Genomic DNA, 23,958 nt, shown 5'->3' with positions numbered 1-23,958 from the left:
GATTGGAAATATTGATTGGAATTTGAAAAATGAGAATATCATGCGGTCGAGGCTCTGGCTCTTTCTTTTCTCCCTATACCCTTCCCAATCACTTTTCCTCCATTCAGCCGGAAATTCACCTCATCCACCTCCACCAACCCTTGGCAGGTCAATAACCTCCACCCTCTCCCAGTCTTTTCCACCAGCTGCTCATTTACATTTTTGCACTGGCTAACGTTCAGCATCCGTAGACGACGTGCGTACCTTGCTAGATAGGTAATTCCCTTCTCTGTCACCTGTACGCAGCCGCGAATGCTTAATCGCTCCAAACATCGGAGACCTCGTGCTAGGACACCGAGGCTTGTGTCTGTGACCGCCGTTCCACAGAAGGACATGTCCAGTGCCCGGAGATGCGGGCAACCAGCAGAAAGATGCTCAGCAAAATCCTCAGTCACAGCACAGCAAAATGAAAGGGAAAGTATTTGAAGATTGTGGCAGCTGGCAGCGATGGCAGCTACAGTGGCATCAGTTAGGAACGAGCAGTCGCTCAGAATGAGCTCTTGCAGTGCGAAGGAAGAGGCCGTAACTTGATGAAATGATGACGACAGCGTTCTTGGCGGGCCAGCTATATAGAATGGATCACCCTTATCAATGTCCATAAAGTCATCTTCAGCATAACTTTCCTCCTCAATCTCTTCTGCAATCTGTGTCACAGGACCCGCTCCAAGAGTCGCTGTAAACTCATCAGCCTCGGGGACAGTTTGGGTCGAGACTTGCTCCGGGTCGGGTTCAGCAGCCTGCGAGGCCCACCTACTGAATCCCGCATCAAATATGCCGGTGCTATTGTTTGCGTGCACAAGAAACGTAAGAACCAAGTCGTCCGCGGATGTTGTCCGCTGCCAGCTTACCATCGTTGCATATTCACCCTTCTTACTGTTTTCCACCGAGAATGTCCCAAAATTGCATCGGTAAGGTTCTTACAATAAGAAAGCGTGAGAGTGTCTATATTGCTGCAGGCATCCAGCATGCTCGATATCCCTGCATCACTCAATTTCCGGCAGTTGCTGAGATCAAGATCCTTAAGATGCGAGCACATTCTTGCCATACTCGCGATCCCCCCGTCGGTAATATCCCACACACTGGCTAAACACAATGTTTCCAGGCCATCTGCTGCGTAATGAGCTATCGCAGCCAACCCTTTGTCCGTCACTCCCCAGCAGTTGCGCAAGCTCAAACTCCGCACCGTCTGACCGCAGAAGCAGACAATGTCCGATATAACCTTGTCATCAATGCGCTTATGCCACGGGCTAAGGTCTACGACCGTGGTAAGCATCATTCGCGGGTCCAGGAGAAGTCTGAGAATGTGCATGCTGCAAAGTCGAACGCGCATTCGTTGACGAAAGTCGAGATGGCTGAGAATCCTTGCCATGAGATCACGGCCAAACACACCGAATTCGCGAATTTCAGTAACTGGCGGGGTCGTGAAGGTCTTTCTTAGGGCTAGCTCCGACGCAGCACGATGTAGATTGGATGGAACGGCTACCGTATGCTTTTCTTTTCCTTGTTCGTACTTTTCACTGGCGCTCTGGGCGAATTGCATCAACCTGTCATCCGACCACACTGCGACAGATGCACGTCGTCGTCCACCATGGCGCGCAGCAAAATTTGCTGCAGGGGAAGATAGACCAGCGCTGTCGGAGGTGGGAGAAAGCGGCACGCCACTACTGGGTGGCGGAGATCCTGCATCCACAGAAATCGCTAGTGCTGATGTTGTAAAATCGTCAGATGAGGTCCGACCTGGTGTAGGGATAGCCTCTGCTGGTAATTGATTATATAGTTTTGTCTCCTCCGATGTTCGCCGCGAGGCTACTCGAGACGCTGAAAGCTCGCGTAAGGATCCATGTGACGACTCCTATAAACTCCTGGGTTAGGAATCCTTCCCTAGAAGTTACAGCATCACCACTTCATACCTTTCGCATCTCGTGAGATTTATCACACAATTCCGAGCGCCTCCTTCGACCCGCCTTTTCCATTTCGCGTTTGAGTTGCTCATATCGCTCATTTGCTTGAGTCCGCAAAATGGTATTAATTTGCGGGTATCGCACCAGTTTATGATCGAGGTCGTCAGAGGTCAGAACAGCTAGTGTGCATTTTGTTTTCGCAGTGACGGTGGCCGTCCGGTTGATGTTAAAAAGAACCCCAATTTCGCCAACTACAAGAATATGTTTAGTGTCATACCATCTGCGTTGATTGCCAGGAGATGGAGGAACACCTTTGAGAACATACAGTAGCTTCCTGGTCTGAGTTCCGCGAAATTTATTTCTCCGTCTTCGCTTATCACCTTAACGATACCTGGCGAACCGTATAATTGGTCAAGGCAAAGCACAAAAGCTAAAGGTTCAGGACATACTGAAAAACATACCTTTTATCACAAAAAACATTGCTCGCGCCTTTTCACCTTCCTGAATCATGACGTCGCCGGGTGAGAAGTGACGGATGTGCATCACTTGGCTGATATCCTTGAGAAACTCATCAATCCCAGCAATTTCGCTTGCGTCTCGATCACGAGGAAAGAAGGGAAGATTCCATAGAATATTTTGCAGATCCGACGGCAGGTCTGAAAGCTGATCTGCAAATGGGAGCAAGCAGACATTGGATAGGGAATCGGATATAGACAAGGGAGAAGCGCTTTCAGGAATGACTGGAGGAGATCCAGAAAGAGTGGCTGAAAAATGCGGCGGAAGACTTAATTAGCCATTATCTACAGCTCTTTCCGTCGACATTAAGCACCACGGAAGCAGAAGCGTCGGATGATAACCCAAAAGGCTTCGACCCAAACCATTCCACCATTAACGCACTGACACTATGCCTTCACTGACAATCTGCTTTTGAATAGCGCAACCAGTTTTGGCCCAACACTAGCAGGCACTTTTGACGGCCCTACCAACCTGAGTCTTGCCGGATCCCTTTAGGCGAACTGCTTTGCAGCATGGGGTGGAGCAGGGTCATCGCGGAGGGCATTGGATGAGCCGTCATTTGGAGCTGTAGACCATTAGTACTGCTTTCTTGTTGTCGTCTACCGGCTTCAACGTGCGCAGGGTACGTGGTGGAAACAAGGTAATTTGCTCAAGTAAAGTTGCTCATCCTTTGAGCATACTTCGTACGGCGTTATTATCGACGCGACCGTGCATCATGATGCCGTAATCCATAAAGCCACATGCTAAGCGTTATCAACGCCAAACGCGGTTTTACCCACCGCGTGCACTTCCGGTCCCAGCCAGCTCTCTCCTCCTTGTTGCCGAAACCTACGTGGAATGATGCCAGCCGCTCTGCAAAAGGTCAGTTTCCGATATACCCAGCGGGTGAGCATGGGCTCCTACTACTACGTGGACGTTGCATACCACACGCACTGGAATGCCCCTCACGGCACCGACTGGTTTTCAGTCGCTGTGGGGACGTCGCATACCGAAGGCGGAATGCCCCTCATGGCACCGGCTGTTTTCAGTCGCTGTGGGGACGTCGCATACCGCTGGCGGGGTGGAATGCCCCCGTACAGATGTTTGGAGAGTACGGGAGACCAGCCCGGCATTGCCATGATTCAGCCTCACGGCTCATGTAACTTTGTCGCTAAGGACTCGACTACTCTCCAGCAGCCCGCATCGCAGCGCCCTACTACTACGTGGACGTTGCATACCACACGCGCTGGAATGCCCCTCATGGCACCGACTGGTTTTCAGTCGCTGTGGGGAAGTCGCATACCGGAGGTCGGAATGCCCTGCACCGCATCGGCTGTTTTCAGTTGCTGTGGGGACGTCGCATACCGCTGGCGGGGTGAAATGCCCCCGTACTGATGTTAGGAGAGTACGGGAGACCAGCCCGACATTGCGATGATTCAGCCTCACGGCTCATGTAACTTTGTCGCTAAGGACTCGACTACTCTCCTGCGTTGCTGTGTTTGCTTTGTGCTATGCCTGCTGGGTAGAGCAGCCATTCTGGAGTCGAGATTTTTGCACTAACCCACGATACTGTTAGGGTTGCGACAAGTTGCTGCCAACAGCCATACAGAGAAGGAGCTCAGAGTGTAAGGTCAAGTGAAAGCTGATTTCTCGCCATGTACATCCAAAGGATGAGACGGGCTAAAGGTACTCTTGATAAATGGTCGTTTTTCAAATAGCCAAAATATAAATCGTGTGCATTTGCGGCTCTATGACCTTTGAACGATCACTCACATCCCACGTCGTAATTAAAACACACCTCAAGTCAAGGACCCATAAACTGCTATCTATAATAAAGTCGGTGAGGCTGAGAAGATACCGATGATCGCTAGCCTGAGCGTCAAGAAACTTGGATTTGCAAAAGTTCAGAATCACTCAATGCAGGTGGCTGGTATATTCACATTGCCTGTTATGGACTGATGCCCAAATTTGGGCAAATGGATTCAGATCGTCCAAAAGTCCCAAACTTGAAAGACTTTTGGGACCATTGCGTTGGAAGATTGCAAGAGTACAGCATGTCTACAGTCAAGGTAATGGGGTGGACCCTCGGTCCTGTTAGAATTCTTTCGAATCGGGCATTTCTGTTGCGTCGCCTCCGCCTACCTGCCCGACAGCTGACCAGGCCTTTTTCTGTATGTCGATCTGGTGCACAGAAAGTTATAACAACCCATAGTGGCAGGTTGGTACTGGAAGCCCCCTCTTCTCTCACACAATGCTCACATGTATCGGTTGTTCTACCAGCTTTCATGCCGATGAGTCTTTGGCAATTTCCATGCTCAGGTAGGCTATAAGGAGAGGCGAACCTGTCACCGATAGATCACCTGCCGTCATGCCCATTACGGTACTAATGATACCATTGCAGGCTGATACCTGAATATGCGGATGCAGGTGTGCTAGGTAGAACTTTATCATCTTATCATCTTCAGGTAGTGATCAGGGATGCTTTAGAAATCGTTCGTTCCCGTGATCCCGCTGTCATTGCAAAAGCGGATATCGTGGTTGATGTCGGAGGAGAATATATTCCTGATCAATTCAGATTTGACCACCATCAACGTGGTTTCACCGAGACGTTTGGTCCCCAATACGACATTAAGTACGCTACTGGTCTGCTATCATGGCTGAGCGGGAGTTGATAATGACTGTTTGCACACAAGACTTTCATCTGCCGGGCTTGTCTACAAGCACTTTGGAAGACAAGTGGTGGCCCAAGTCTTAGGTTGGGAGGTCACTGATCCCAAACTGGCGGTGGTTTACCAGAAAGTGTACGACGATTTCGTGCTTGCAGTATGTATCACCTCTTAGAATAACAGTTACGGTAGAAGCTAAAATGTTTAATCACAGTTCGATGGGATTGACAATGGCGTGTCCCAATATCCGTCTGATGTGAAACCAAAGTATCGCGATTCGACGAACGCGAGCTCACGAGTGGCGAAGCTGAATCCTTGGTGGAATGAGAAAAACGTAGACTACCAGGAGCGGTTCTTAAAAGCTGGTCAGTTGTCAGTCACTTCAAAATGCTTTTATTCGATAGATGACGTATACCGTCCACCCAGTTGCTATGGTTGGGGCGGAATTTGTGGAAAGGGTGCGTGTTTCAAGCAGGCGGATTGTCGTGACAGACATGTTTTTGACAGCTGGACTGTAGGTTCGCTATATAGGCCTGTCGTGGCTTCCGGGACGAGAACTGGTTGAGCAGGCGCTGGAGGAGAGGGTCGAAGTCAGCTCAACTGGGCATATTCTTATCCTGAATAACTTTTGTCCTTGGAAGGAGCACTTGTAAGTGTAGGGGATTCGGTACAGCGAAATAATTCCAAATGGGCTCAACCATGTCACGTAGACATATTCTTGAGGAGGAGAAGAAGATACCCGATGAGAAGAGACCAATTTACGTCTTGTATGAGGACGAAACTGCAAAACAATGGCGTGTTCAAGCAGGTAAATACCGGAACGGCGGGTTGGAAGGCCTCTTTAAGCAGACTGACAATTCTTATTCCCACGACCAGTGCCCGTCACTCCCGACTCATTCCAAAGGTACATTAAATTTTCCCTACAATGGTGCTGGAAAATCGAATTTTAATGATTTTATCAATTGAACGATTAGCCGAAAGCCGTTGCCGGAACCTTGGAGGGTAGGTGTAAACTTGAACACTTCCGGCTCCGTCTGTACGCATCCTGAGCATCCTCAAAAAATAGGGTATTCGCGATCAAGCATTAAGCGACTTAACTGGGATCCCAGGATGTGTTTTCATTCATGCAAGTGGTTTCATTGGTGGAAATCAGACCAAAGTGAGTAGACATCAACGCTTTCCGCCGCCGATGTCACTCAATGTCTAATGCTCGATCCAAAGGACGGCGCGATAGCAATGGCTCAAAAAGCGCTCACCCTATGAAAATGAATCTTGACTGACATTCTCGACAGTGCCAGATAAATATCTATTCTGCTAAATACACAGATATATTTTACACAAAAATATAGGCAACCGTCGCCGTAAGATAGTTGGTGATATACTGGTTATAATAGGACCTACACGCTTCGCATGTTGAACCTGGGCAACTCGGTTGCTTCCTGTTGCAGGGGAGCATACGCAAGAGAGGTATCGCTGTTATGTCTTTTGGGTTCCGGGACGGAATCGGGGAGCCCTGCGGGAGACAAGGTCAAACGTTGAGCCCTTCCGCCAGATCCGTACGATGACTCACCATAGAGATGTGTGGCATACAACACAATCCCTGCCCCGACAGTGAACAGGAAAGTTATCTTAAAGTCGAAGAGGAATATTGAGGCGATACTGGAGAGAATTATGGATAGCGATGTGGCAAAGCCCTTTAAAATATTGTCGGCGTACCTGACCACCAAACGATCGGTAAGCCAAATATGGTGATATCCAACATTCAGTGTGTGGTGACTTACTTTACAACGAGTGCGACTATGAGACCACCGATCGCTTGACATGATATTGCGCCCCATGTCCACTTGTTATAGCCTTGAAAAAAGCCATCTTGCCGAACAGCAGCCCCGTCCATGAGGCAAACTAACGAAATGATGTCAGTCAGCCAACCCATGTCGCATCTTGCTTTGTTTAGTAAGAACATCCCATCCCATCGTACCACCAAAAATCAGCCCTGGGATCAAGCTGAAAACGCTCAATTGGATGTTTCTCAGGAACAAGGATGCTTGGGTTCCTTTCAACACCTTCTCGAACCTAGACATGTGACTCTTTATGAGTACGGGGAGCGGGCCACCTGTCTGATCCTTGGTACCTACCAGACCCCAGCGAGGCCCGAAAGAACACAGGCAATAGTCACCGCCAATAGGCCCAAAAACTGCTGCATGCCACTGGATTTCGCTTCGGTCGTCTTTCCATCCATCTGCACCAACGCAATTCCAAGGGTCAAAAGAACTAGCGACGTCCACTTCCGCCGAGACAACGTGCGTCCAAGCATCAAAACCGAAAAGAGAGCGGTAGTCAAGATCTTCATTTGATATGTCACCTGCATATATGCATGGATGAGTCTCCGTCCGTGCCGGCTGTTAGACATCCTACACGTACCTGAAAAGTCGCCGGGTCAAGATACTGTACAGCAACATACTGCAAATTATTTTGAATAAAGTAGAGTACGGCCGGCACTGTCATCTTCTTCCAATGACTGTCGCGCCCAAACAAGTCCTTCAAGACTTTTTGGAGCGATAGACGACCCAGCGCTTGTTCCTCTTTTGCATATACAGCAAAGCAAATCACAAGCTTGATGAACTCTGACATGACTACCGCAGTTGAAACAAGGTATGACAGTTCGTTTGGCGGCTTTGCCTTGCGAGAGTACGACATGACGAGCGCCAATGCCGAGTTTTGCACCACCAGGGTGACTAGCGACACCCATTTGAGCGGGAAGCCATAGAGCGTTTTTTCTGCTTCTTGAAATTCACCAAGTTTAAACAGTTAGAAAAAATATCGTTTGGGGTTGATTGCGGAAAAGGATAGAGACATACCGCCCATATTGACGGAGGAGCTTGTTGGCAGATGCAAAGGGATGCAACGGCTGGTAATGTGGCCACAGTTATCGCTACGAGCTTTCCAAATTGGAAAGCTAGTCCACGTCAACGACAGACAGCTGCAAGGAGCTTGCGAGAGGTGTTGGTATGGTGTGGAATGTTCTGCGCCTTGACGATCCCCTCAAAGGCAGGAGGGATATTAATCGGAACCACAAAAGGGCGACGAGAAGGCACCTGCTGCGCATTCCGTGCGGGGATCCGCGTTATGGCACAGTCACAGAATGCTAATGTGACTGAAGCAATTTGGGTCCTGAATTGTTTTTGATTTTGGAGTTGAACTTTTGTTGGGCGGCCAATTTAACGACAATGACGGCTGGAGCAACAGGAACAGACGGCGAACGTCAAGGTGAAGAAATAGAAGAGGTATTACCTCAACCGGGCTCGCGGACAGAGCAAGCACGTAGACGCTTTGTTGGTGTGGCACGGCGAACGCAGCGTGATGCGACCAATGGTGGAGGTGCTATAGAAGAAGCAGCCGTAATTCAAGGTAAGGCTTTTTTGTTGTTGTTCAATTCGTAAACCTTGCCCCTAAATATTTCCGACTTTAAGCTCCTGTTACTAGTTCATCAACCTCTCGTATTGTGAATCAAATTCCGGAGGACATTTTGAACGATCCACAGCTCACTGAGGCTATACAACTACTACCGAGAAACTACAACTTTGAAATCCATAAAACAGTATGGCAGATCAGAAGACAAGAGGCGAAAAAGGTTGCCCTGCAATTTCCGGAAGGGCTCCTCATGTTTTCCCTCACTATTGTGGACATTTTGGAACGATTCGCCAACGTGGAGACGCTCGTGATGGGGGACGTAACATATGGCGCGTGCTGCATTGACGACTTCACCGCCCGTGGTCTTGGATGCGACTTTATGGTACATTACGGCCATAGCTGCCTAGTGCCTGTAGATGTTACCCCCATTAAAACTATGTACGTGTTTGTCGATATCGGCATCGACTCCACGCATTTTGTGGATACAGTCCGGCACAATTTTGAACAGGGCAAGAAGCTCGCGCTAGTCGCCACTGTTCAATTTATGACTGCTCTGCAGGCAGCGAAAAGGGAATTGGAGAAGGACTATCATGTTGTTGTGCCACAAGCAAAACCACTTTCGCCTGGTGAGGTGCTAGGCTGCACCGCACCCCGTCTTGGAGAGCATGATGTTTTGATGTAAGTTTAACCCATGCATATCATGCTGACTGTGTTATTGACTTTGATGGTACTCAGTTATCTGGGAGATGGCCGCTTCCACCTTGAAGCCATCATGATTGCCAATCCTGACCTACCTGCTTTCCGATACGATCCCTACTCAAAAGTATTCACCCGCGAACGATATGAACATGAGGAAATGTATGCTTTGCGCAAACATGCAATCGAGCAAGCAAAAGATGCGAAGAGCTTTGGGATAATCATGGGGACGCTAGGGAGACAAGGAAGTCCTAAAGTTTTAAAAGTGAGTGTCTTTCAGATCAGGTGTTTGTAGGCTATAGATGCAGACACTGCGTGCTCACTGTCGTCTCACGTCTTGATAGTACCTAATGGCAGAATTTGATTCCCGATCGATACCCTATACCATCGTTTTACTTTCCGAGATATTTCCATCAAAACTAGAGCAATTTCGAAATATCGATGCGTGGATCCAGGTCGCATGTCCACGACTTTCGATCGACTGGGGTTATGCATTCGCCAAACCTCTCTTGACGCCTTACGAGGCGGCTGTGGTCTTGAAGTGCGTCGAGTGGCAGCAGAGATATCCAATGGACTTTTACGCAAGAGACTCGTTGGGAGCTTGGACCCCAAATCACGGCGCTGGACCGCAGCGTAAAGTCAGGGCCCCAAAATTGCGAAATGAAGCTCTCAAGGAAGAGCACGTAAAATAGCAACCTTGCATGGAACTCACTCACGGGAACGTTGTCGTAACTACATTGTACATTTTTATTATTCTCAACCAATTTTATTGTAAATATAATTGTATTCGTTCCTAATCATCAGCAGTCTTAATCGTTGTGTGCTCAAGCAGCCGACTAATAGCATATGGCATTTAATTAATGAACGGCTAAGCCACCTTCCGATCGTCGTCTCTTGGGAACTTTGCCAGCGGGCATCGGTAGGCGATTGCTTGCCAGTCCTTTTTTGTGAACCGACACCGCTGCACTCCATCATGTCTGATCCGAGAGGAGTTCTGCGCTTTCTCCATACCATTGAAAACTTGAAGGCACGTTGAGGTTCGCTTCTGCCGTTTGCATTCATTATTCAAACGACCGTTGGTGGCCGTCCTAAACCGTCTTACGGTAGTCCATACTTTAATACTCCTTCATGAAACTCTTAGAGGACCAAGCGAACAGGTTGGGTTGACCAGCAAATACCCGATGCAGAGTCAATTGCGGACCACATGCACAGAATGGTACTACATTGGCCCTACTTCAACCGATCTTGAACGAATGGTCGTTGATATTACCTCGTCATTAGGGAGTCCTCGCGCTTCTTATAGACGATCCGTCCTTAGACAGAACGAGGGCCATTAAAATGGCCATTGTCCACGATCTTGCCGAAGCAATTGCGGGAGACATCACGCCTCATAGTGGCGTGTCGAAGGAAGAGAAATATAGACTCGAACTGGAAGCTATGGACGAACTAGTCACGTTATTGGGACACTCAAAGGAAGCACTAGAAATCAAAGCGCTCTGGGAAGAGTATGAGGCGGGTGAGAGTCCCGAGGCACTGTACGTTAAGGATCTGGACAAGTTTGAAATGATTGTCCAAGCGGTCGAGTATGAAAAACGTAAGATATGAATGGCACTGAGCCTCATGTTAACGTTGTACTCAGGCCTAATTATTGTACAGGGCATGAAGGAAAGCGATTGGATTCATTTTTCAAGTCAACAGATGGAAAGTTTAAGCATCCCACAGTAAAGAGATGGGTGGCGGAGCTGCACAAGGAGCGACAGGAAGCTATGCAGAGTGCGCAATAGATCTTCCTTCAACCTTCAAATGCTCGCATAAATGGAGAATGACTTGGCCATTGCTTGTTTCTGCACGTTGAAGGAGCTCGTGGTCAACACAAGCGGCCATCTCCGTCTACGGTAGAATTGCAACCTACCGTGGAACTGGACCGCTCCTGGGATTTTGACTAGTTGATTCTAGTCTGTTAATCGAGCGGTGGCGAATGCATTTTTGCTGAACCATTCGGCAATAATAGCAAATCGGTCGTCCGATGCTTCAAGCTTTGGAAAGGATGATGTTTAGATGTGCTAGTTCATTCACGGCAGTAGTAATAAATATCACCTTATGCATGAATATCTCATGTCGTCCCGCATTCGCTTCCTGGCTGCGCACCAAATCTTGAATCATCCGATGCTCTGGAGCACATCGCGGGCACTCTTGATCTGCATCTCCAAGACATCTGTAGTGAAACACCGGCATGTTGAATTCACGTAAATGGATGGACCGTTGACACCCACAAACCAACCTTTGGTGATACGAATGTTTGCATAGAAAATGAACCGTCGGCAGTTCAAGTGAATGTCGGCAGAGCTCACACTTGGTCACCTGGAAAACAATCGGGCTTTGCAGATATCAGATCTTAGTAGATGGTGGAAGCGCCTCATAATTCTCATTTCGCTAGTAGCCACCTTGTCTTCAACTCCTCAATTTGCCCGCGCATACGTTCAGTTTCCTCTCGGTAACTGGCGATCAATTTCTGTGACTGTCGTTCACATTAAGAACAGGTGGGCGAAATTGAATGCAAGTGAGGAGGGCAGTACAAACCTCATCAATGGCCTTTTTTTCCGCTTCCACTCTTCTCACAATGTAGTCCCGCACCATCTCGATTGTCACGGCAGAATTCCGTGCCAACACCTGAATTACTTGCAATGGAGGAAGGAGATTGCGCCGATCAATGTTGTCCAAAACCTCCAACAGGTCTTCCTGTGGATTCGGCCCTCCAAGACCAGTCCCCTTCTCGGCAAAATAGGCTAAGGCATGTGTCCACAAACTAGGATCTTGATCCCTACAAAGATCCTGGGATTTAAAACATAATAAAGCACGGAAAAACTCAAGTCCCTAAACTCACCCGTAGGTCTTGCAAGTCGCAATTATACTAGAATAATCCTCAGCATCCATATGCTGTTGCAAGATGTCCTTATGGCTATGCATTTAGGTGAGCTTGGACTAGTCAACGGAATTGGTACCACTTTTGAACTGGAACTCACAGTGCTAGTCGCTCATAAACGTAGAGAATGCCCTCCCCAAAGGAATGCATCTTGCAAAGGACTAGTGCATGATCTAGATCGTAGGTTGCCTACAAGAAACGTGTGGACAAATTGGCTGTCTTGGGTAGAACGTAATCATGCTTCGAGGAGAGCGCTTACACTTGGACTACGCAGCAGATCAAACGCATGATTTCGCCAGCGCAACCTTGTCGTCTCGTCCACACTCTCCATCTGCGCTTGTTCATTGGCAGAATTCTGGTACACGACATGTAAGCAAACTTCGACGGGAATTCCACTGCGACCAATCCTGCAGACTCGTCAATGTGGCTTTTACCAACCTCGTCAGTTACCGTCAACGTTGACTGCTGCCCCGCTCCTAGGTACAGCTCTAACAGTGTATTGCAGACAATTCGCTTGCTCTCAGCATCTTTATCCATTACGTCCTGTGAGGAATCCAGTTGGACTTTATCTGGCGTATCAGTGGCCGGTCCTTTCCCTTTCCCACCGATGATCACACCCCATCGCCTTTCTAATATTCGCTCCAGGAAGCGGACACACCATTCAGCCCTGTTGACATAGAGATGAATTACGTCTTCTGGTAACGCTGCCGTCTTTTGCTCTTGAGCTCCGGACGCGAGTGGTTCTGAACACAATTTTAGCAGGACCTCGGTCATTTCTGAAGGCTTTTCAGTAACCAGGATGTATCCGTATCGACCCAAACTGCGCACCGCCTCCCGTGGCTCCAGTTCCGATAGGTATTCAACAGTTTCAGAGTACTGCTTCAGATCCTCTAACTGGATTCGCATATACCATTCGTGCTCGCCAAACTTCTTGGCCAGCCACAATGCGTGCTCGTGGTAACCACCCTGCCGGCACACACGAATGGCTGTTTCCACATCGAACTTTAGCTCTCGATCTGTTTTGACAAACTCATCTAACCGCTGGACATCCTTCAACTTTGTGTAGCAGTTCAGTAGCAGGGTGGTGTGGTCGGCATTGGCAAGATTCTGCTCATGCAATGCTTGCAAGTACGATGTCAAATTGTGAATCCGTTGAGCGTCCAGAAATTTTCTAATGACATAAGAAGGTTCCAACTGGCCGATGGTGTGAAGGTATTGCTGGATTGCGGCATCGTAATCCCCCTTGGAGTACAACCAATCTCCGTAACGCTTGTATATCTCTACAACCGTTCCAAAATCATATTCCGAGTTCGTCGTGGCCTTCGTTACGGATGCTGGATCCTCGTCAGTGGCATCAGCAGAGGTCATACTTTGAGTTGACATAACCAGGTTGATTGCAAGAGTGTACATATTCTTCTTAAATAAGATGTCCAGCTTGGTGTCCATGTCTTTTTCCTGCAGGCGATACATCTGCATGCAAATTCAGCTTCGGCGTGATGAATCAAATGGCACGGAATTCCTACCTTTCGGTCTTCCGTCACTATAAAAAGCTCTCCCCACTCGCCCAGAACAGCCCGAATCGGTTGTCCACGGTATCCGCTCCCGCTCAAGGTCCCGGTAAAGGCCACATATTTGTTCTTAAGGTCATACAAGGTCAGCACTGTCCCTGGTGTTGTCTCAGATGGAGATGCATGTATAATTGTGTCGGCGTCGTTTCCGGTTCCTCCCATGTAGTCCGCTAAAGCTGACGTTGGCGCCGTAGCATTCCGGGATTCGCGTGTCACAACAACCAAGTAGTTTCGAAACCAACTTAACGATGTTTTTTCCCCTAAAATATGACTTGAGTAAGTCCCGTCCCTTCTTATCAGCGGGTTGGTAGTTAGGGTTCAGACATACCATCGATCACAAAGCATGGTCCCCGCCCATCCAGCCCGTAAAAATATACTGCCTTCGATGAAAGTGAGTATTCTGCTGACGCGCATTATATCATTGCAGCCAACCTCTTGTCGCCCAATAACAATCTCTTGGTTGGTCTCCTGCGCTGTAAGAATAACGGCTCCTATCTCGCCTCCTTGGTCGTCTAGTGCTTGCTAAGGGGTAAAACTTTAATGTCTCTCTCTATAAATTCAAGCCACAACAAGCGTACCTTTAGGTCTTTGTTCGAAGTGTCACACGTTAAGATTCGCGCAAGGGTCACAATGTACAACCGAGTGCTTTTGCCGTCCTCACAGAAACCAAGACCTGCCGGCGATTGGTAACGCTTTGCTTTAATCAGAGATCTTCTACCACGTAGTCAAGGTCGCGTAAGCCGCACCAGTAATCATTTCGCTTCCTTCATGTATTATTTTCGACTTTGTAAACCGGTCTCTTGATATGTCACCTCGTATCAGTACTACTACTCCATTCTCTAATCCAATGGCTACTTGGGTCATGTTCTCCAATACAGCTAGCGCTGTGACCTTTATATATATATATCTTATCAGGAACTGCTGTGATATCTTAAAACCTGCCAATATATGGGCACCCACCGGAAAGACCTTGTGGCCATATTGGATTTTACTGCTACGCTGCAGGATTGGCGTTTTGGCAGCTTTGTCCGGCTTGTCCAGATTCCACACCTTTACAATTGGTATACCGCTCTCATCCTCCTGCAATACATGGTGAACAGTTAGGACCGTCGAAAAGCATCGTGGTAAAAACGGCACTAATTCACCCCAATGGAGACGAGTTGATTTCTGTACTTCATGTGCTTCAAGTGTGTAACACGTCGATCATGCGCTTGAAAAGAGAAGACCACCGAAAGCGCATGGTTGAGGATGATGATAGCTCCAGTCGCGTGTATTGGAAGGAAATGAATGAGTCAAGGATAATAGCGTCATTAGTGGGACAAAAAAGCTAGAATGAGCAGAAAATCTCCTAAAGGATATCTCCAAAGAACAGATGGCCCCTTCCGTTCGTGCTTGCTGTGATCTCCAGGTCCTTTGAACCGCATTATTGTGTGTCATAAGGTGGAAAATGCTGCCAAACACCGATATCATACTTGTAGCCATTGTGGTGACTGACTGCTGTCTTCGTTATCCACCACCTCGTTGCGCTCGAAAAAAGTGAACTGGCGCCATTGGACCACGGTCATCGTTCCCCGCTTGAGGCGAAGATCCGAATGGCAGCCGCTTGGATGGAGGTTAGCCAACTGCTGAATGAGTCATCGGTGGTCCGCGTTCCAAACTTGCAATTCATGTTATATTTAAAAACTACGTTAGGAAAATAGCCTGATGGACTCGCAGCGGATGTGGTTGATATCCTGCTGATTTACTTTGATGGTCATTATTGAGAATTCAGCAATCTTCAAATCATCTTTATGTTAATGGCAGAAACGTTGAAAACTCTGGTGGTTCAATAAACGCTCTCCAGGCAAATTTCTGCTATATTCCTTCTTCTAAAGCTCAATTATTCTACATCTATAGGATGATACAGCGACTTTCCTGCCTCAACTTTTATAGTCAACGTTGCGTACGATGCAACTTCATGCACCCAATTGGCATCGCTGCAGCCCTTTACCTGCTTAGATGACGCGTAAGTGTTTCCATGGCCACCACTACGTGCACAGTCATGTTTCTGGCTCTCAACCAGAAGTACCTCAACATTCGCGTTCTGTTACCTGGCTATTTCATCTTGCGCTCGTCTATTGGGAAGCTAACAAGGCATCTTTAACGTATCGGCAGAGGAGAGTACTTCAGACACACGAAGGATAGATAATATGGACGTATGTGTAACATGTGTGAAGACGTTGTGTGCTTGCATGTTCTTGGCTTGCAGTTTTCGTCACGTCTTACATTTCGCTGACCAACCGGACTTCATAGCGATTGCAACGACTATTTGGTGGTGCTGCTGGGATGGGCGCTGCTCAGCCTGGTTTGGATACGCCAACTGTGGATACTGCCGAAATGGTGTACATTTCTTCTTTAGCACTGTTGAAAGTAGGCCTAAGTTGAATTTAGGTGCATTATCACGACTTTGTTAACATTGTTTGTCATCCTTATCAGATGTTGAAACATGGGCGTGCTGGTGTACCAATGGAAGTCATGGGGCTTATGTTGGGAGAATTCGTTGACGACTATACTGTTCGCGTTATCGATGTATTTGCGATGCCTCAAAGCGGAACAGGTGTCTCAGTAGAAGCTGTGGATCCGGTTTTCCAAACAAAGATGTTGGACATGCTCAAGCAGACGGGACGGTATGATTAGCATCCTGGACCAGTTAACCTTCTCTTGGGAAACGCGTACTTTGCATTAATTCTGAGTCCTCTTCAGACCGGAAATGGTCGTCGGGTGGTATCACTCTCACCCGGGTTTCGGCTGCTGGCTCTCTAGCGTAGATATCAATACGCAGCAGGTACCTGTGGCATCTATCCTTTTTTGAGTGTCGACACTCTGTATTAACCGTCGCAGAGTTTTGAAGCGCTGAACCAACGTGCAGTGGCCGTTGTAGTAGACCCAATTCAGTCCGTCAAAGGGAAAGTCGTCATTGATGCTTTCCGATTGATCAACCCTCAAATGATGATGCTTGGTCAAGAACCCCGTCAAACAACATCAAATATTGGACATTTGAATAAGCCAAGTATCCAGGCGTTGATTCATGGACTGAACCGGCATTACTATTCGATCGCTATCAATTATCGGAAAAACGAGCTTGAACAGCAAATGCTGATGAACTTGCATAAGAAAACTTGGACACACGGGCTGGTACTCAATGATTTCGACCAGCATGCCCATTTGAATGAAAAAGCCGTGAAGGTATTCCTTTTTTCTTCATGTCAACTGGTGGGGTTTTCTTATGCAGACTTACTCTCGTATAGACAATGCTCCAATTATCTGAAGCATACAATAAGTCTGTGATTGAAGAGTCAACCATGACAGCAGAACAACTCAAGACAAGGCACGTTGGCAAGCAAGATCCAAAGAGGCATTTGGAGGAAAATGTAGAGAATGCCATGACGAGCAACATTGTTGTGACTCTTGCCACGATGTTGGACGCTGTATCATTCTGAGTAAATACAGGCAAAATTCAAACCTATATACATGTGGTCACACGTTTCCATAAAAAGCGTCCCCGAAGACTTACTCCTACGGCTTAATAAAGAACCAACCACCTCCTCCATTCAAACCTCTATACATTTGGTCATTCGTTTCTATAAAAAAGCGTCCCTATAGGACGTGCTATTACGGCTTAACAAAAAACCAACCGCTTCCGCCCGGACGGACGGTCCACCCTTTTGCGGATAAGCGTTTATATATCACGGGATACAGCTTTCGAATCCCATGCGACGAATGTTGTCCAGAGCCAGTTATAATTTGCAGCGGTTTCTGAGGTTTCGCGTGTGCACCGTTTCCTGAATACCACTCATTAACTGCTTCGTCCACATACTTCACTGCCTCATTGACGGTCAAGCCGTGTAGATCTATGACAAATGGATCGCCCTGGAAGCGCGCTCTTGTGTATACTATAAGCAATTGCGAAAGTAGAGAAATCATCTGATAGATACAGTTCGTACTTATTGCGTTGGATGGTCGCCTGCGCTGCACGGCTGTTCCACTTCATCATTTGCTCTGTCAAGTCCCGACCCTATGATGCAATGAGTCATTTCCAACCTATCCAATTAAGCTCATCGACAAGCCCCAACGCACCTCTTGACTGAAGTATCCAGCGGAACCCTTGCCAGTAAGGTCTCCCTTCCTGAAAGCTTTCGCTGCTCTGCGGAACGCTTCATCGCGCTTCTCACGAAAGCTCTGAGCAACTTGCCGACACTCTCCAGGGTCCAGAAAATTGATCTCACTTGGATTTGCATGTGCGGAACTGGTACCACCAGTTTGTTCCACCTACACACAAAGTCATTGAGAGAGTCAACCATAGACCTATAATGCAAGATAGACGTGCAACCAACGTACATCATTCGCCACATTTTGGATCCGAGACGAAACTGGCAACGATGAGCCTCGTGCGCTCAAGGTGAAGATGGGACCTGAGCGAGATGACATGGAAGCAGAGTCTGCTCTTCGGAGCCTTCTATCTGCTGTCATCTCCATGTCAATGGGTTTCTCAGATCGATGGTAAACACAAGGATGTCCCATGGCACTACAACGCCCATCACACTTCCTCCCCCACGCGGTCTTGATATCTTTAGTCAATTCCTGTACAGTAGCGTCAAGTCCGCCACAGCGTCGGAGAGTGATACGCAGAATATCTAAAGGTTGTTCGGGAAAAATCTCCATCAACGCAGCAAGTACCTCATCCTCTTTGCACACTCTATTATCTGGAATTTCATCAAGTGTCAACCGCAGCAACGTGTCTGCCGCTCGATCCATATCAAACTGATGGGTATTCAGAGCTGATAAGATAGTTCTTTGATCATGGTCCGGAAACATGGCAGACAGAGTCGCAAGTTCTGGCCCATTCGCATTGGTATTATCTTTGCGTCCAAGACAGTGGCTCTCAGACGATGAAGCCGTTCCCTTGCTCGTAGACGAAGAAAGAGAACCTGAGGACGCAGCATCATCAAATCTCGAAATTTCTCCATTTGATGAAAGCTCGGAGCTGGAACAGGTGGAACACACGTCATCTAATAAGTCATTCGCATCGGACAACAAGGAATCCACTGCCTTTTCAACGTTGCCCTCGCAAATGAGTAGTGCCTCCTCAAGGTTCTCTTTTAAGGTCTCCGGGAATATCTCAGCCAAAAACTGCATTGAAGCTGGACTATATGTCGTGACTGTGGTCGCTGAATTTCCCAATTTTTCTCGTAACAAGCCTCCGTCTACGGAAGCAAGGTCTACTGGTTGACGACCACGGACCTGGGTAGGTTCTTGTGGGTATACATCCTTCGCTATTTGGCTTGCCGAGCCCTCATCAGAGAATGTCTGTTTTGGCTTTGATAGCTTGACTTTTCGCGGATTGCTTACAGCGCTATATTGTCCTCTTTTCCCTTTGGCTGTCTGCACGAGCGTTAGCTATCTAAGGAGGTAATTGGAGGTCAGCGGTGCTCAACACCCACCCTCATAACCGCACTCCGTCAGATCTCGTTGTATTCTACGCCTCTACTCGCGTCCTCTTTCCTTACGGAGCTCTCGTCTTCGAATTGGATAAAACGTTGACGTCCTGGCCCACAAATGGTGCATAATAAATTTCATACGACGCTGCTAACATGGACGCAAGAAGCAAATCGACTGAGGATATCACTTACCTCGTTCAAAATATCACGGGATCCGGACTGTTGCTGAGTCATCAACATCCAGCATCGGACACCCGAACAGCAAGTTATTCTAGTGCCAGTTATTCCAGTAAAAGAAACAATGAAGAGTATGCTGGTCTAAAAGATTACAGTGTTTGAAGCAGGCCTATGTTTGAATACAGTAGCATGGAATACTAGAATAGGACTTTGGTTCTATTTTGTTGGTCTACAGGACGAAAGTAATGAGTTATAGGGATAGTTTGGAGGCATTATTATTCATTTTTAAAGGTGAAATTCTTAGATTTTTGAGGCCAAGGATGTCTACTTTAATCTCAAGAACAAAAGTTGGGGGATCAAAGACGATCAGATACCGTCGTGAATATACAGCTATGCCCCCTATTTCATGCAAGACGACGAAACCTCGACTTCTCTCTAGGAAAGTTCCCTCTTCCTCTTCGTTAAATGTGGACTGCCATTAAAAATGAAATGAATGACGATGCCTTCGACTCGGATTGGATAAAACAACAAAAGGGAGTAAGCGTATCATCCAAGGGAAAAGTCCGCTTGTCGGCAAGCGTGACACCAGGAAAGATTAAAGTGTACCGTTGAGACGAATTCGACGGTTTAATTGGGCGAAAAACGGACCGATACGTGGGGGTCTTTATAGACAACCATGATGATATTCTTGGTTCAAATCGCATCGAAAGCGCATTGGAGCTAGTCTCCAAGACAAATAGCGCGGAAATCAAAGGCGCTCCCCCAATGTATGTGGTAAGTTGGCAGGGGCATTTTTCGTGAGGATCTGTCGCTAAAGACCGTTTTTCAGGCCTGTTCTGGCCCTGTGGAATACACCGCGATCAACGAGAAAAACCCCGGCCAAGTATACTACTGGGTCAATTCGGCCAAGCACAATCTCGAAAGTACCGGCCTTGTGACAATTTACACCGGTAGCCGATTGAAAGGCTGGAAACAGCAGATGGATCGCTTTGAGGGGGTTGATACAGATTGCCACCCCTATATGATTTTGTCAGGCATTGGGAAGGTAACCCATCCGTAAATTCACCATGACCTACACGCACCAAGCTGACTGTCAACTTACGTTGTATAGGCGAAAACTGACATACCGTGCGCTCTGTTCTTGCGCCTGCTCGCAATCTGTGAACCCGATTTCGATTTTACAGACAAAGTGTTTTTGTCATATGGCTCTTTTGAATTTGCTAAAGCTATCTGCTTTCTTGGCGGGACATGTGATGTTTTCATCACAGAAGCTGAACAGTTCCGCGAAAAAGCCAACGCTTTCATGGAGCACTCCTCTTGGAACGATTTTATCAGGTATGACTGACCGGCAAATCTATCCGCAATGACAAAATCAATAACATCTAGTTTAAAGAGCGATGAAATTAGATGAGAAGAGTGCTAAATTCGCACATTATATGAAAGAAAAGAGTCAAGAGGAATCCACCGAGACTTCTTCAGATTGGGAGAGTATGTAGTGGCCATGGAAGCAGGACAGTACGACGTATCGAAGTGTTTACTGATCAGAAACATAGCAGTAGCTTGAATTTGATGTATTCAAATGATGAATATGTGGTAGTCTATTCATTTGTTGTGTGCCCCTGAACAAAATCCGACTGTTCCAAGCAGTTTCTTCCATTTGTGCATTGTTGTTGTTGCATTCTTTAACTCGCCATTTTATAGCTGTTACTATGGCGGGATTAAAACCTGGTTAACGCCAACGATGGTGTGGTTCTGCTTTGTTTCTGCGCTGTCTGATAAGTAAACACTCTGACTGGAGGTTTAAATACTGGTCATATATGTCACTACTAGTAGTGTGAACCCATGTATGCAACGCACTTAAGAAAAGATCTGAAGAAAAACAAAATATGCAGTTTATAGCTACTTATATCCTATGGAAGCATAATTGAAATCAAACCAGTGCTCAGCTTGCATGGTGAAATAGGTCGATAGAAGTTGTGTTCTGGGTAAACCACTGGCGAGCAGGATCTTTTGGTTTATGTATTCGCAGCGACCCATGCGTCGCCTCTCCCATCTTCCAGTCACTAATGGACATACAAATACCGAGCGTACAAAGTACATTGAGCACCACCCTACGCACGCATGGCAACATTGAGTGGTGCACTTGTCCGATCATAGGTGGTGCCCGCATCATTATATGGTCTGCTTCCTGCCCTAGGAAATCACGGATTCACAGTAGCGGAAAGGGACTACCTCAGGAGGGCCCATGAGGGAATACATGTGAAGAAAGGAACTTCTAACCAGTTGCGTATCTCTTTTTGTGATTTCGAGGATATGGAGACATGGGAGACAGCATGGCGCGGGTCCACGGCAGGGCTAACTATTAGGCAAGAGGTTTCTGAATCTGAAGTAAGAACTTGGCGTCAGGGTTAGGGCATCTCTATACTTGAACTTAATGGACATATCTAATCATAGGCCTGGACTCTACAACAAGTACAAGTCATTCTTCCAGCTTAAATGCTTAAAGTTATTTATTCATACGTATATCAACTTGATCCTTGTCTGGATCGATGTGTCCCACTACAGGTGTGAGCTGAAATTCGCTTACATTTCACGACAACCTCGGCTAACACATCATCCATACCAAAAATGTCGCCGGATATCTGCAACCGATAGAGATCGATAACTATCGACAGTGTACGACATCGGATGTCACACGTCGTCAAGACGGCTAGTAATCGCCTACGGACTAACAGATATGTCTGCAAGGAAATACACGCAGTCTCACTTCCAAATTCAATCCTACGGGAATGAGCGGCTGTGACGCTATGCCCCAGTTGTTCTTAAACAGCTACCTGCTATCCATCCCGCGAGAACTGTATTCAATCTTTGGTATCAAATCGGAGCCCTGAGGCATCATGACTGTACAGAGCTTACGGCAATCCAGGAACGTCTGGATGCTTGTCGGGGCAGAAATTTTGACATCGCCTCCATACCGTTATTTGTCGTGAGACTTGCCGCTATGGTTCGCTGACAGAGAATCCGCCATGAGGTGTATCAAGCCATACAGCCGCTTTCAGCAAGCAAGTCCGTTCCCAATTGGCCAGAAGTGGGAACCAGACCTACAGTCAAGTACCACAAGTGAAGCACACTTATGCCACTGGCAAATTTTTACGACATTGCTAGGACTGTTTACAAAAGCCGTCAGAGCAGTGAGGTGACGGACAGACTAGCTGGTAGTGGACATTGTTCAGTCTAGAATATTGGCTTATTTGGATGACATCGCAGGATCCAGGGGCCCACACAGAAAGCTAATTCATCCCTTGGAATTGGTAATGCCATTTTCCCAAATCAAACAAGCTGTTCCAGCTGTTAAAATGCGGCCACAAATTCCACATGTGGCTCGTGCAAATGAAGCTTCTACACATCACACATAGTGTCCAGGACAGGGTGACGGTGAACAAGTGCGGTGCCAGTTGTACTAGTAAAGAGAGACCGGTTTATTTGGTCATATTTACACTATATCCACCAGTGACCGGATCTCGATCCATTGCAAAGTTGTCCAACGAAAGTCCGAAATTACCAAGGAAGCTGTTACCAAGGTTCTTCAGTTTACCTACCAGCCCCACGACGTGATAAAATCATTGTTAGTAGGCGCCATACGTGATTGTCGTTTCCGTCCTTAGCGTACCTATCATTTCGGCTTTTTCTTTTTCTTGCTGCTCTTCTATCCGTTTGGGTAGTATGTTCACCGCTTTCTGTGCTTGTTCATCGCCAGGTGATAGTTTCAGAACCGCCCTGTAGTCTACACGCAAAATTAGGGTCGTCCCTTGCTTCGGAACGGTACACACAACCCACCTCGCAATGCGTCGCTCAATGACGACCATGAACCGATGCATTCGTTCGCCTTAGCTCGTCGTGACAGCGCTCTGACGTAGTTCTGGTTGCATTTCAACGCTTGCGGGACATTAGGGTTCTACTCTTCAACTTCCTGCATCCGAACGTGATGATACCTTGTGTGCATTGTTCTACTGCTTTTTCATACTCTTTCTACGTTCGAAAACAACCCCTGATTATTAGTACGTTCCAAGTGGTGAGGCGAAAATATCAGCCCACCAGTTGCATGTGGCATGCCGCAATATTCGAATAAAAGACCGCTCGATCCTCATTCTCGTCCTCAGGGCAGATGGCCAAGGCTTCCTCATACCTAGATATTGTGAGAGAAGATTCATGGAACTAAGCATTTGGTATTGCCCGCCTCCAGCGCTACCTTCGAATTGCGTCTTCAAACTCCTTTGCTTTAAATAGCTCGTTCCCGGCAGTCTTGTGGTCGCATGCTTGTTGCTTCAAAACCTAAAGTTTTTTTGTTATAAAGGGATTTATCCAGACCCGAATGTTCTTGGTCGTAATACCTTCCTTTCCTCTGGGTCAAGTTCCAAAATATCGCACGGGATGGCAGTTACCGTCTCAGCTGGTTTCCCATGTGTATCCGACCCTGGATCTACTCCACAACGTTAGCCATTGTCACAATATCGTATTGCCTGATCTAGTGATGGCCAACCTATCGATGAGGCCATAGACTCTAGCGAGTAAGAGCGTAAAGAAATTCCGTTACCTTGCAGGTTA

General features: G+C 47.3%; 10 protein-coding genes across 10 annotated transcripts; 5 read left to right on the top strand and 5 right to left on the bottom strand.

Moving 5' to 3' along the window:
• Positions 1 to 3: 3 nt before the first annotated feature.
• Positions 4 to 3,125, bottom strand: SPPG_05384 (uncharacterized protein). Its single transcript, XM_016753598.1, has 6 exons — positions 2,928 to 3,125; positions 2,402 to 2,704; positions 2,266 to 2,331; positions 1,950 to 2,191; positions 888 to 1,891; positions 4 to 819 (listed from the first exon to the last, which is right to left on the bottom strand). Exons 1-6 carry the CDS (start codon positions 3,013 to 3,015, stop codon positions 39 to 41), a joined length of 2,484 nt encoding a protein of 827 aa, XP_016607165.1. The 5' UTR covers positions 3,016 to 3,125; the 3' UTR covers positions 4 to 38.
• Positions 3,126 to 3,951: 826 nt separating this feature from the next.
• SPPG_05382 (uncharacterized protein) lies at positions 3,952 to 6,526 on the top strand. The gene is made up of 14 exons (XM_016753597.1): positions 3,952 to 4,504; positions 4,628 to 4,653; positions 4,716 to 4,754; positions 4,837 to 4,862; positions 4,923 to 5,067; positions 5,129 to 5,258; positions 5,316 to 5,466; positions 5,528 to 5,559; positions 5,620 to 5,750; positions 5,812 to 5,909; positions 5,978 to 6,005; positions 6,076 to 6,103; positions 6,168 to 6,260; positions 6,323 to 6,526. The coding sequence occupies exons 1-14, from the start codon at positions 4,394 to 4,396 to the stop codon at positions 6,362 to 6,364; spliced, it is 1,080 nt and encodes a 359-aa protein (XP_016607164.1). The 5' UTR covers positions 3,952 to 4,393; the 3' UTR covers positions 6,365 to 6,526.
• SPPG_05381 (UDP-galactose transporter) lies at positions 6,372 to 8,171 on the bottom strand. The gene is made up of 7 exons (XM_016753596.1): positions 7,960 to 8,171; positions 7,523 to 7,884; positions 7,237 to 7,463; positions 7,080 to 7,174; positions 6,883 to 7,003; positions 6,672 to 6,817; positions 6,372 to 6,614 (listed from the first exon to the last, which is right to left on the bottom strand). The coding sequence occupies exons 1-7, from the start codon at positions 7,964 to 7,966 to the stop codon at positions 6,499 to 6,501; spliced, it is 1,074 nt and encodes a 357-aa protein (XP_016607163.1). The 5' UTR covers positions 7,967 to 8,171; the 3' UTR covers positions 6,372 to 6,498.
• Positions 8,172 to 8,318: 147 nt separating this feature from the next.
• Positions 8,319 to 10,002, top strand: SPPG_09274 (diphthamide biosynthesis enzyme Dph1/Dph2 domain-containing protein). The gene is made up of 4 exons (XM_016757431.1): positions 8,319 to 8,509; positions 8,572 to 9,190; positions 9,248 to 9,473; positions 9,553 to 10,002. The coding sequence occupies exons 1-4, from the start codon at positions 8,329 to 8,331 to the stop codon at positions 9,898 to 9,900; spliced, it is 1,374 nt and encodes a 457-aa protein (XP_016607162.1). The 5' UTR covers positions 8,319 to 8,328; the 3' UTR covers positions 9,901 to 10,002.
• A 109-nt stretch (positions 10,003 to 10,111) lies between these two features.
• SPPG_09273 (uncharacterized protein) lies at positions 10,112 to 11,334 on the top strand. The gene is made up of 4 exons (XM_016757430.1): positions 10,112 to 10,235; positions 10,350 to 10,424; positions 10,490 to 10,802; positions 10,865 to 11,334. Exons 1-4 carry the CDS (start codon positions 10,182 to 10,184, stop codon positions 10,990 to 10,992), a joined length of 570 nt encoding a protein of 189 aa, XP_016607161.1. The 5' UTR covers positions 10,112 to 10,181; the 3' UTR covers positions 10,993 to 11,334.
• SPPG_05379 (tethering complex subunit PEP5) lies at positions 10,786 to 15,313 on the bottom strand. Its single transcript, XM_016753595.1, has 19 exons — positions 15,172 to 15,313; positions 15,059 to 15,110; positions 14,845 to 14,969; positions 14,660 to 14,779; positions 14,446 to 14,590; positions 14,278 to 14,372; positions 14,132 to 14,221; positions 14,028 to 14,079; positions 13,655 to 13,959; positions 12,570 to 13,601; positions 12,391 to 12,486; positions 12,232 to 12,320; positions 12,093 to 12,167; positions 11,789 to 12,029; positions 11,653 to 11,726; positions 11,490 to 11,585; positions 11,306 to 11,423; positions 11,121 to 11,244; positions 10,786 to 11,052 (listed from the first exon to the last, which is right to left on the bottom strand). The coding sequence occupies exons 1-18, from the start codon at positions 15,262 to 15,264 to the stop codon at positions 11,161 to 11,163; spliced, it is 2,982 nt and encodes a 993-aa protein (XP_016607160.1). The 5' UTR covers positions 15,265 to 15,313; the 3' UTR covers positions 10,786 to 11,052; positions 11,121 to 11,160.
• A 453-nt stretch (positions 15,314 to 15,766) lies between these two features.
• Positions 15,767 to 17,300, top strand: SPPG_05378 (26S proteasome non-ATPase regulatory subunit 14). Its single transcript, XM_016753594.1, has 6 exons — positions 15,767 to 15,894; positions 15,992 to 16,108; positions 16,175 to 16,365; positions 16,442 to 16,523; positions 16,580 to 16,924; positions 16,987 to 17,300. The coding sequence occupies exons 1-6, from the start codon at positions 15,889 to 15,891 to the stop codon at positions 17,176 to 17,178; spliced, it is 933 nt and encodes a 310-aa protein (XP_016607159.1). The 5' UTR covers positions 15,767 to 15,888; the 3' UTR covers positions 17,179 to 17,300.
• SPPG_05377 (uncharacterized protein) lies at positions 17,139 to 19,339 on the bottom strand. Its single transcript, XM_016753593.1, has 5 exons — positions 19,180 to 19,339; positions 18,077 to 19,120; positions 17,816 to 18,007; positions 17,683 to 17,753; positions 17,139 to 17,621 (listed from the first exon to the last, which is right to left on the bottom strand). Exons 1-5 carry the CDS (start codon positions 19,183 to 19,185, stop codon positions 17,351 to 17,353), a joined length of 1,584 nt encoding a protein of 527 aa, XP_016607158.1. The 5' UTR covers positions 19,186 to 19,339; the 3' UTR covers positions 17,139 to 17,350.
• Positions 19,340 to 20,143: 804 nt separating this feature from the next.
• On the top strand, positions 20,144 to 20,985 carry SPPG_05376 (uncharacterized protein). Its single transcript, XM_016753592.1, has 3 exons — positions 20,144 to 20,398; positions 20,465 to 20,688; positions 20,747 to 20,985. The coding sequence occupies exons 1-3, from the start codon at positions 20,333 to 20,335 to the stop codon at positions 20,847 to 20,849; spliced, it is 393 nt and encodes a 130-aa protein (XP_016607157.1). The 5' UTR covers positions 20,144 to 20,332; the 3' UTR covers positions 20,850 to 20,985.
• A 1,765-nt stretch (positions 20,986 to 22,750) lies between these two features.
• SPPG_05375 (uncharacterized protein) lies at positions 22,751 to 23,953 on the bottom strand. The gene is made up of 8 exons (XM_016753591.1): positions 23,894 to 23,953; positions 23,745 to 23,833; positions 23,603 to 23,685; positions 23,449 to 23,539; positions 23,346 to 23,382; positions 23,191 to 23,289; positions 23,024 to 23,137; positions 22,751 to 22,948 (listed from the first exon to the last, which is right to left on the bottom strand). Exons 1-8 carry the CDS (start codon positions 23,907 to 23,909, stop codon positions 22,833 to 22,835), a joined length of 645 nt encoding a protein of 214 aa, XP_016607156.1. The 5' UTR covers positions 23,910 to 23,953; the 3' UTR covers positions 22,751 to 22,832.
• Positions 23,954 to 23,958: the final 5 nt, after the last annotated feature.

Source organism: Spizellomyces punctatus, assembly GCF_000182565.1.
Source record: "Spizellomyces punctatus DAOM BR117 chromosome Unknown supercont1.9, whole genome shotgun sequence".
Taxonomy (NCBI): domain Eukaryota; kingdom Fungi; phylum Chytridiomycota; class Chytridiomycetes; order Spizellomycetales; family Spizellomycetaceae; genus Spizellomyces; species Spizellomyces punctatus.
This window is presented reverse-complemented; position numbering and strand designations above follow the sequence as displayed.

Excerpts from the sequence above, each read along its gene's own strand:
- SPPG_09273 (XM_016757430.1), top strand. The coding sequence starts at position 10,182 with ATGTCTGATCCGAGAGGAGTTCTGCGCTTTCTCCATACCATTGAAAAC. Across the intron at positions 10,236-10,349 it reads ATACCATTGAAAACTTGAAG|AGGACCAAGCGAACAGGTTG; the intron begins GCACGTTGAGGT and ends TGAAACTCTTAG. Across the intron at positions 10,425-10,489 it reads CGGACCACATGCACAGAATG|GGAGTCCTCGCGCTTCTTAT; the intron begins GTACTACATTGG and ends CCTCGTCATTAG.
- SPPG_09274 (XM_016757431.1), top strand. The coding sequence starts at position 8,329 with ATGACGGCTGGAGCAACAGGAACAGACGGCGAACGTCAAGGTGAAGAA. Across the intron at positions 8,510-8,571 it reads AGAAGCAGCCGTAATTCAAG|CTCCTGTTACTAGTTCATCA; the intron begins GTAAGGCTTTTT and ends TCCGACTTTAAG. Across the intron at positions 9,191-9,247 it reads GGAGAGCATGATGTTTTGAT|TTATCTGGGAGATGGCCGCT; the intron begins GTAAGTTTAACC and ends GATGGTACTCAG.
- SPPG_05376 (XM_016753592.1), top strand. The coding sequence starts at position 20,333 with ATGGATCGCTTTGAGGGGGTTGATACAGATTGCCACCCCTATATGATT. Across the intron at positions 20,399-20,464 it reads TTTTGTCAGGCATTGGGAAG|GCGAAAACTGACATACCGTG; the intron begins GTAACCCATCCG and ends TACGTTGTATAG. Across the intron at positions 20,689-20,746 it reads TCTTGGAACGATTTTATCAG|AGCGATGAAATTAGATGAGA; the intron begins GTATGACTGACC and ends TCTAGTTTAAAG.
- SPPG_05378 (XM_016753594.1), top strand. Across the intron at positions 16,366-16,441 it reads ATGCTCAAGCAGACGGGACG|ACCGGAAATGGTCGTCGGGT; the intron begins GTATGATTAGCA and ends AGTCCTCTTCAG. Across the intron at positions 16,925-16,986 it reads TGAATGAAAAAGCCGTGAAG|ACAATGCTCCAATTATCTGA; the intron begins GTATTCCTTTTT and ends ACTCTCGTATAG.
- SPPG_05377 (XM_016753593.1), bottom strand. Across the intron at positions 18,008-18,076 it reads TCCAAAATGTGGCGAATGAT|GTGGAACAAACTGGTGGTAC; the intron begins GTACGTTGGTTG and ends CTTTGTGTGTAG. Across the intron at positions 17,622-17,682 it reads GCGACCATCCAACGCAATAA|AGCGCGCTTCCAGGGCGATC; the intron begins GTACGAACTGTA and ends AGTATACACAAG.
- SPPG_05384 (XM_016753598.1), bottom strand. The coding sequence starts at position 3,015 with ATGACGGCTCATCCAATGCCCTCCGCGATGACCCTGCTCCACCCCATG. Across the intron at positions 2,705-2,927 it reads AGGGATCCGGCAAGACTCAG|CCACTCTTTCTGGATCTCCT; the intron begins GTTGGTAGGGCC and ends CGCATTTTTCAG. Across the intron at positions 820-887 it reads AGGGTGAATATGCAACGATG|CACCGGCATATTTGATGCGG; the intron begins GTAAGCTGGCAG and ends CGCAAACAATAG.
- SPPG_05382 (XM_016753597.1), top strand. The coding sequence starts at position 4,394 with ATGCCCAAATTTGGGCAAATGGATTCAGATCGTCCAAAAGTCCCAAAC. Across the intron at positions 4,863-4,922 it reads ACCTGAATATGCGGATGCAG|AAATCGTTCGTTCCCGTGAT; the intron begins GTGTGCTAGGTA and ends GGGATGCTTTAG. Across the intron at positions 6,261-6,322 it reads TTGGTGGAAATCAGACCAAA|GACGGCGCGATAGCAATGGC; the intron begins GTGAGTAGACAT and ends CTCGATCCAAAG.
- SPPG_05375 (XM_016753591.1), bottom strand. Across the intron at positions 23,383-23,448 it reads CGGCATGCCACATGCAACTG|AAAGAGTATGAAAAAGCAGT; the intron begins GTGGGCTGATAT and ends TTTCGAACGTAG. Across the intron at positions 22,949-23,023 it reads AGAAAAAGCCGAAATGATAG|GTAAACTGAAGAACCTTGGT; the intron begins GTACGCTAAGGA and ends TGGGGCTGGTAG.
- SPPG_05379 (XM_016753595.1), bottom strand. The coding sequence starts at position 15,264 with ATGACCGTGGTCCAATGGCGCCAGTTCACTTTTTTCGAGCGCAACGAG. Across the intron at positions 14,591-14,659 it reads ATGGCCACAAGGTCTTTCCG|GTCACAGCGCTAGCTGTATT; the intron begins GTGGGTGCCCAT and ends ATATATATAAAG. Across the intron at positions 12,030-12,092 it reads GCGACTTGCAAGACCTACGG|GGATCAAGATCCTAGTTTGT; the intron begins GTGAGTTTAGGG and ends GGATCTTTGTAG.
- SPPG_05381 (XM_016753596.1), bottom strand. Across the intron at positions 7,004-7,079 it reads CCCAGGGCTGATTTTTGGTG|TTTGCCTCATGGACGGGGCT; the intron begins GTACGATGGGAT and ends TCATTTCGTTAG. Across the intron at positions 6,615-6,671 it reads GTATGCCACACATCTCTATG|GGCTCCCCGATTCCGTCCCG; the intron begins GTGAGTCATCGT and ends TGTCTCCCGCAG.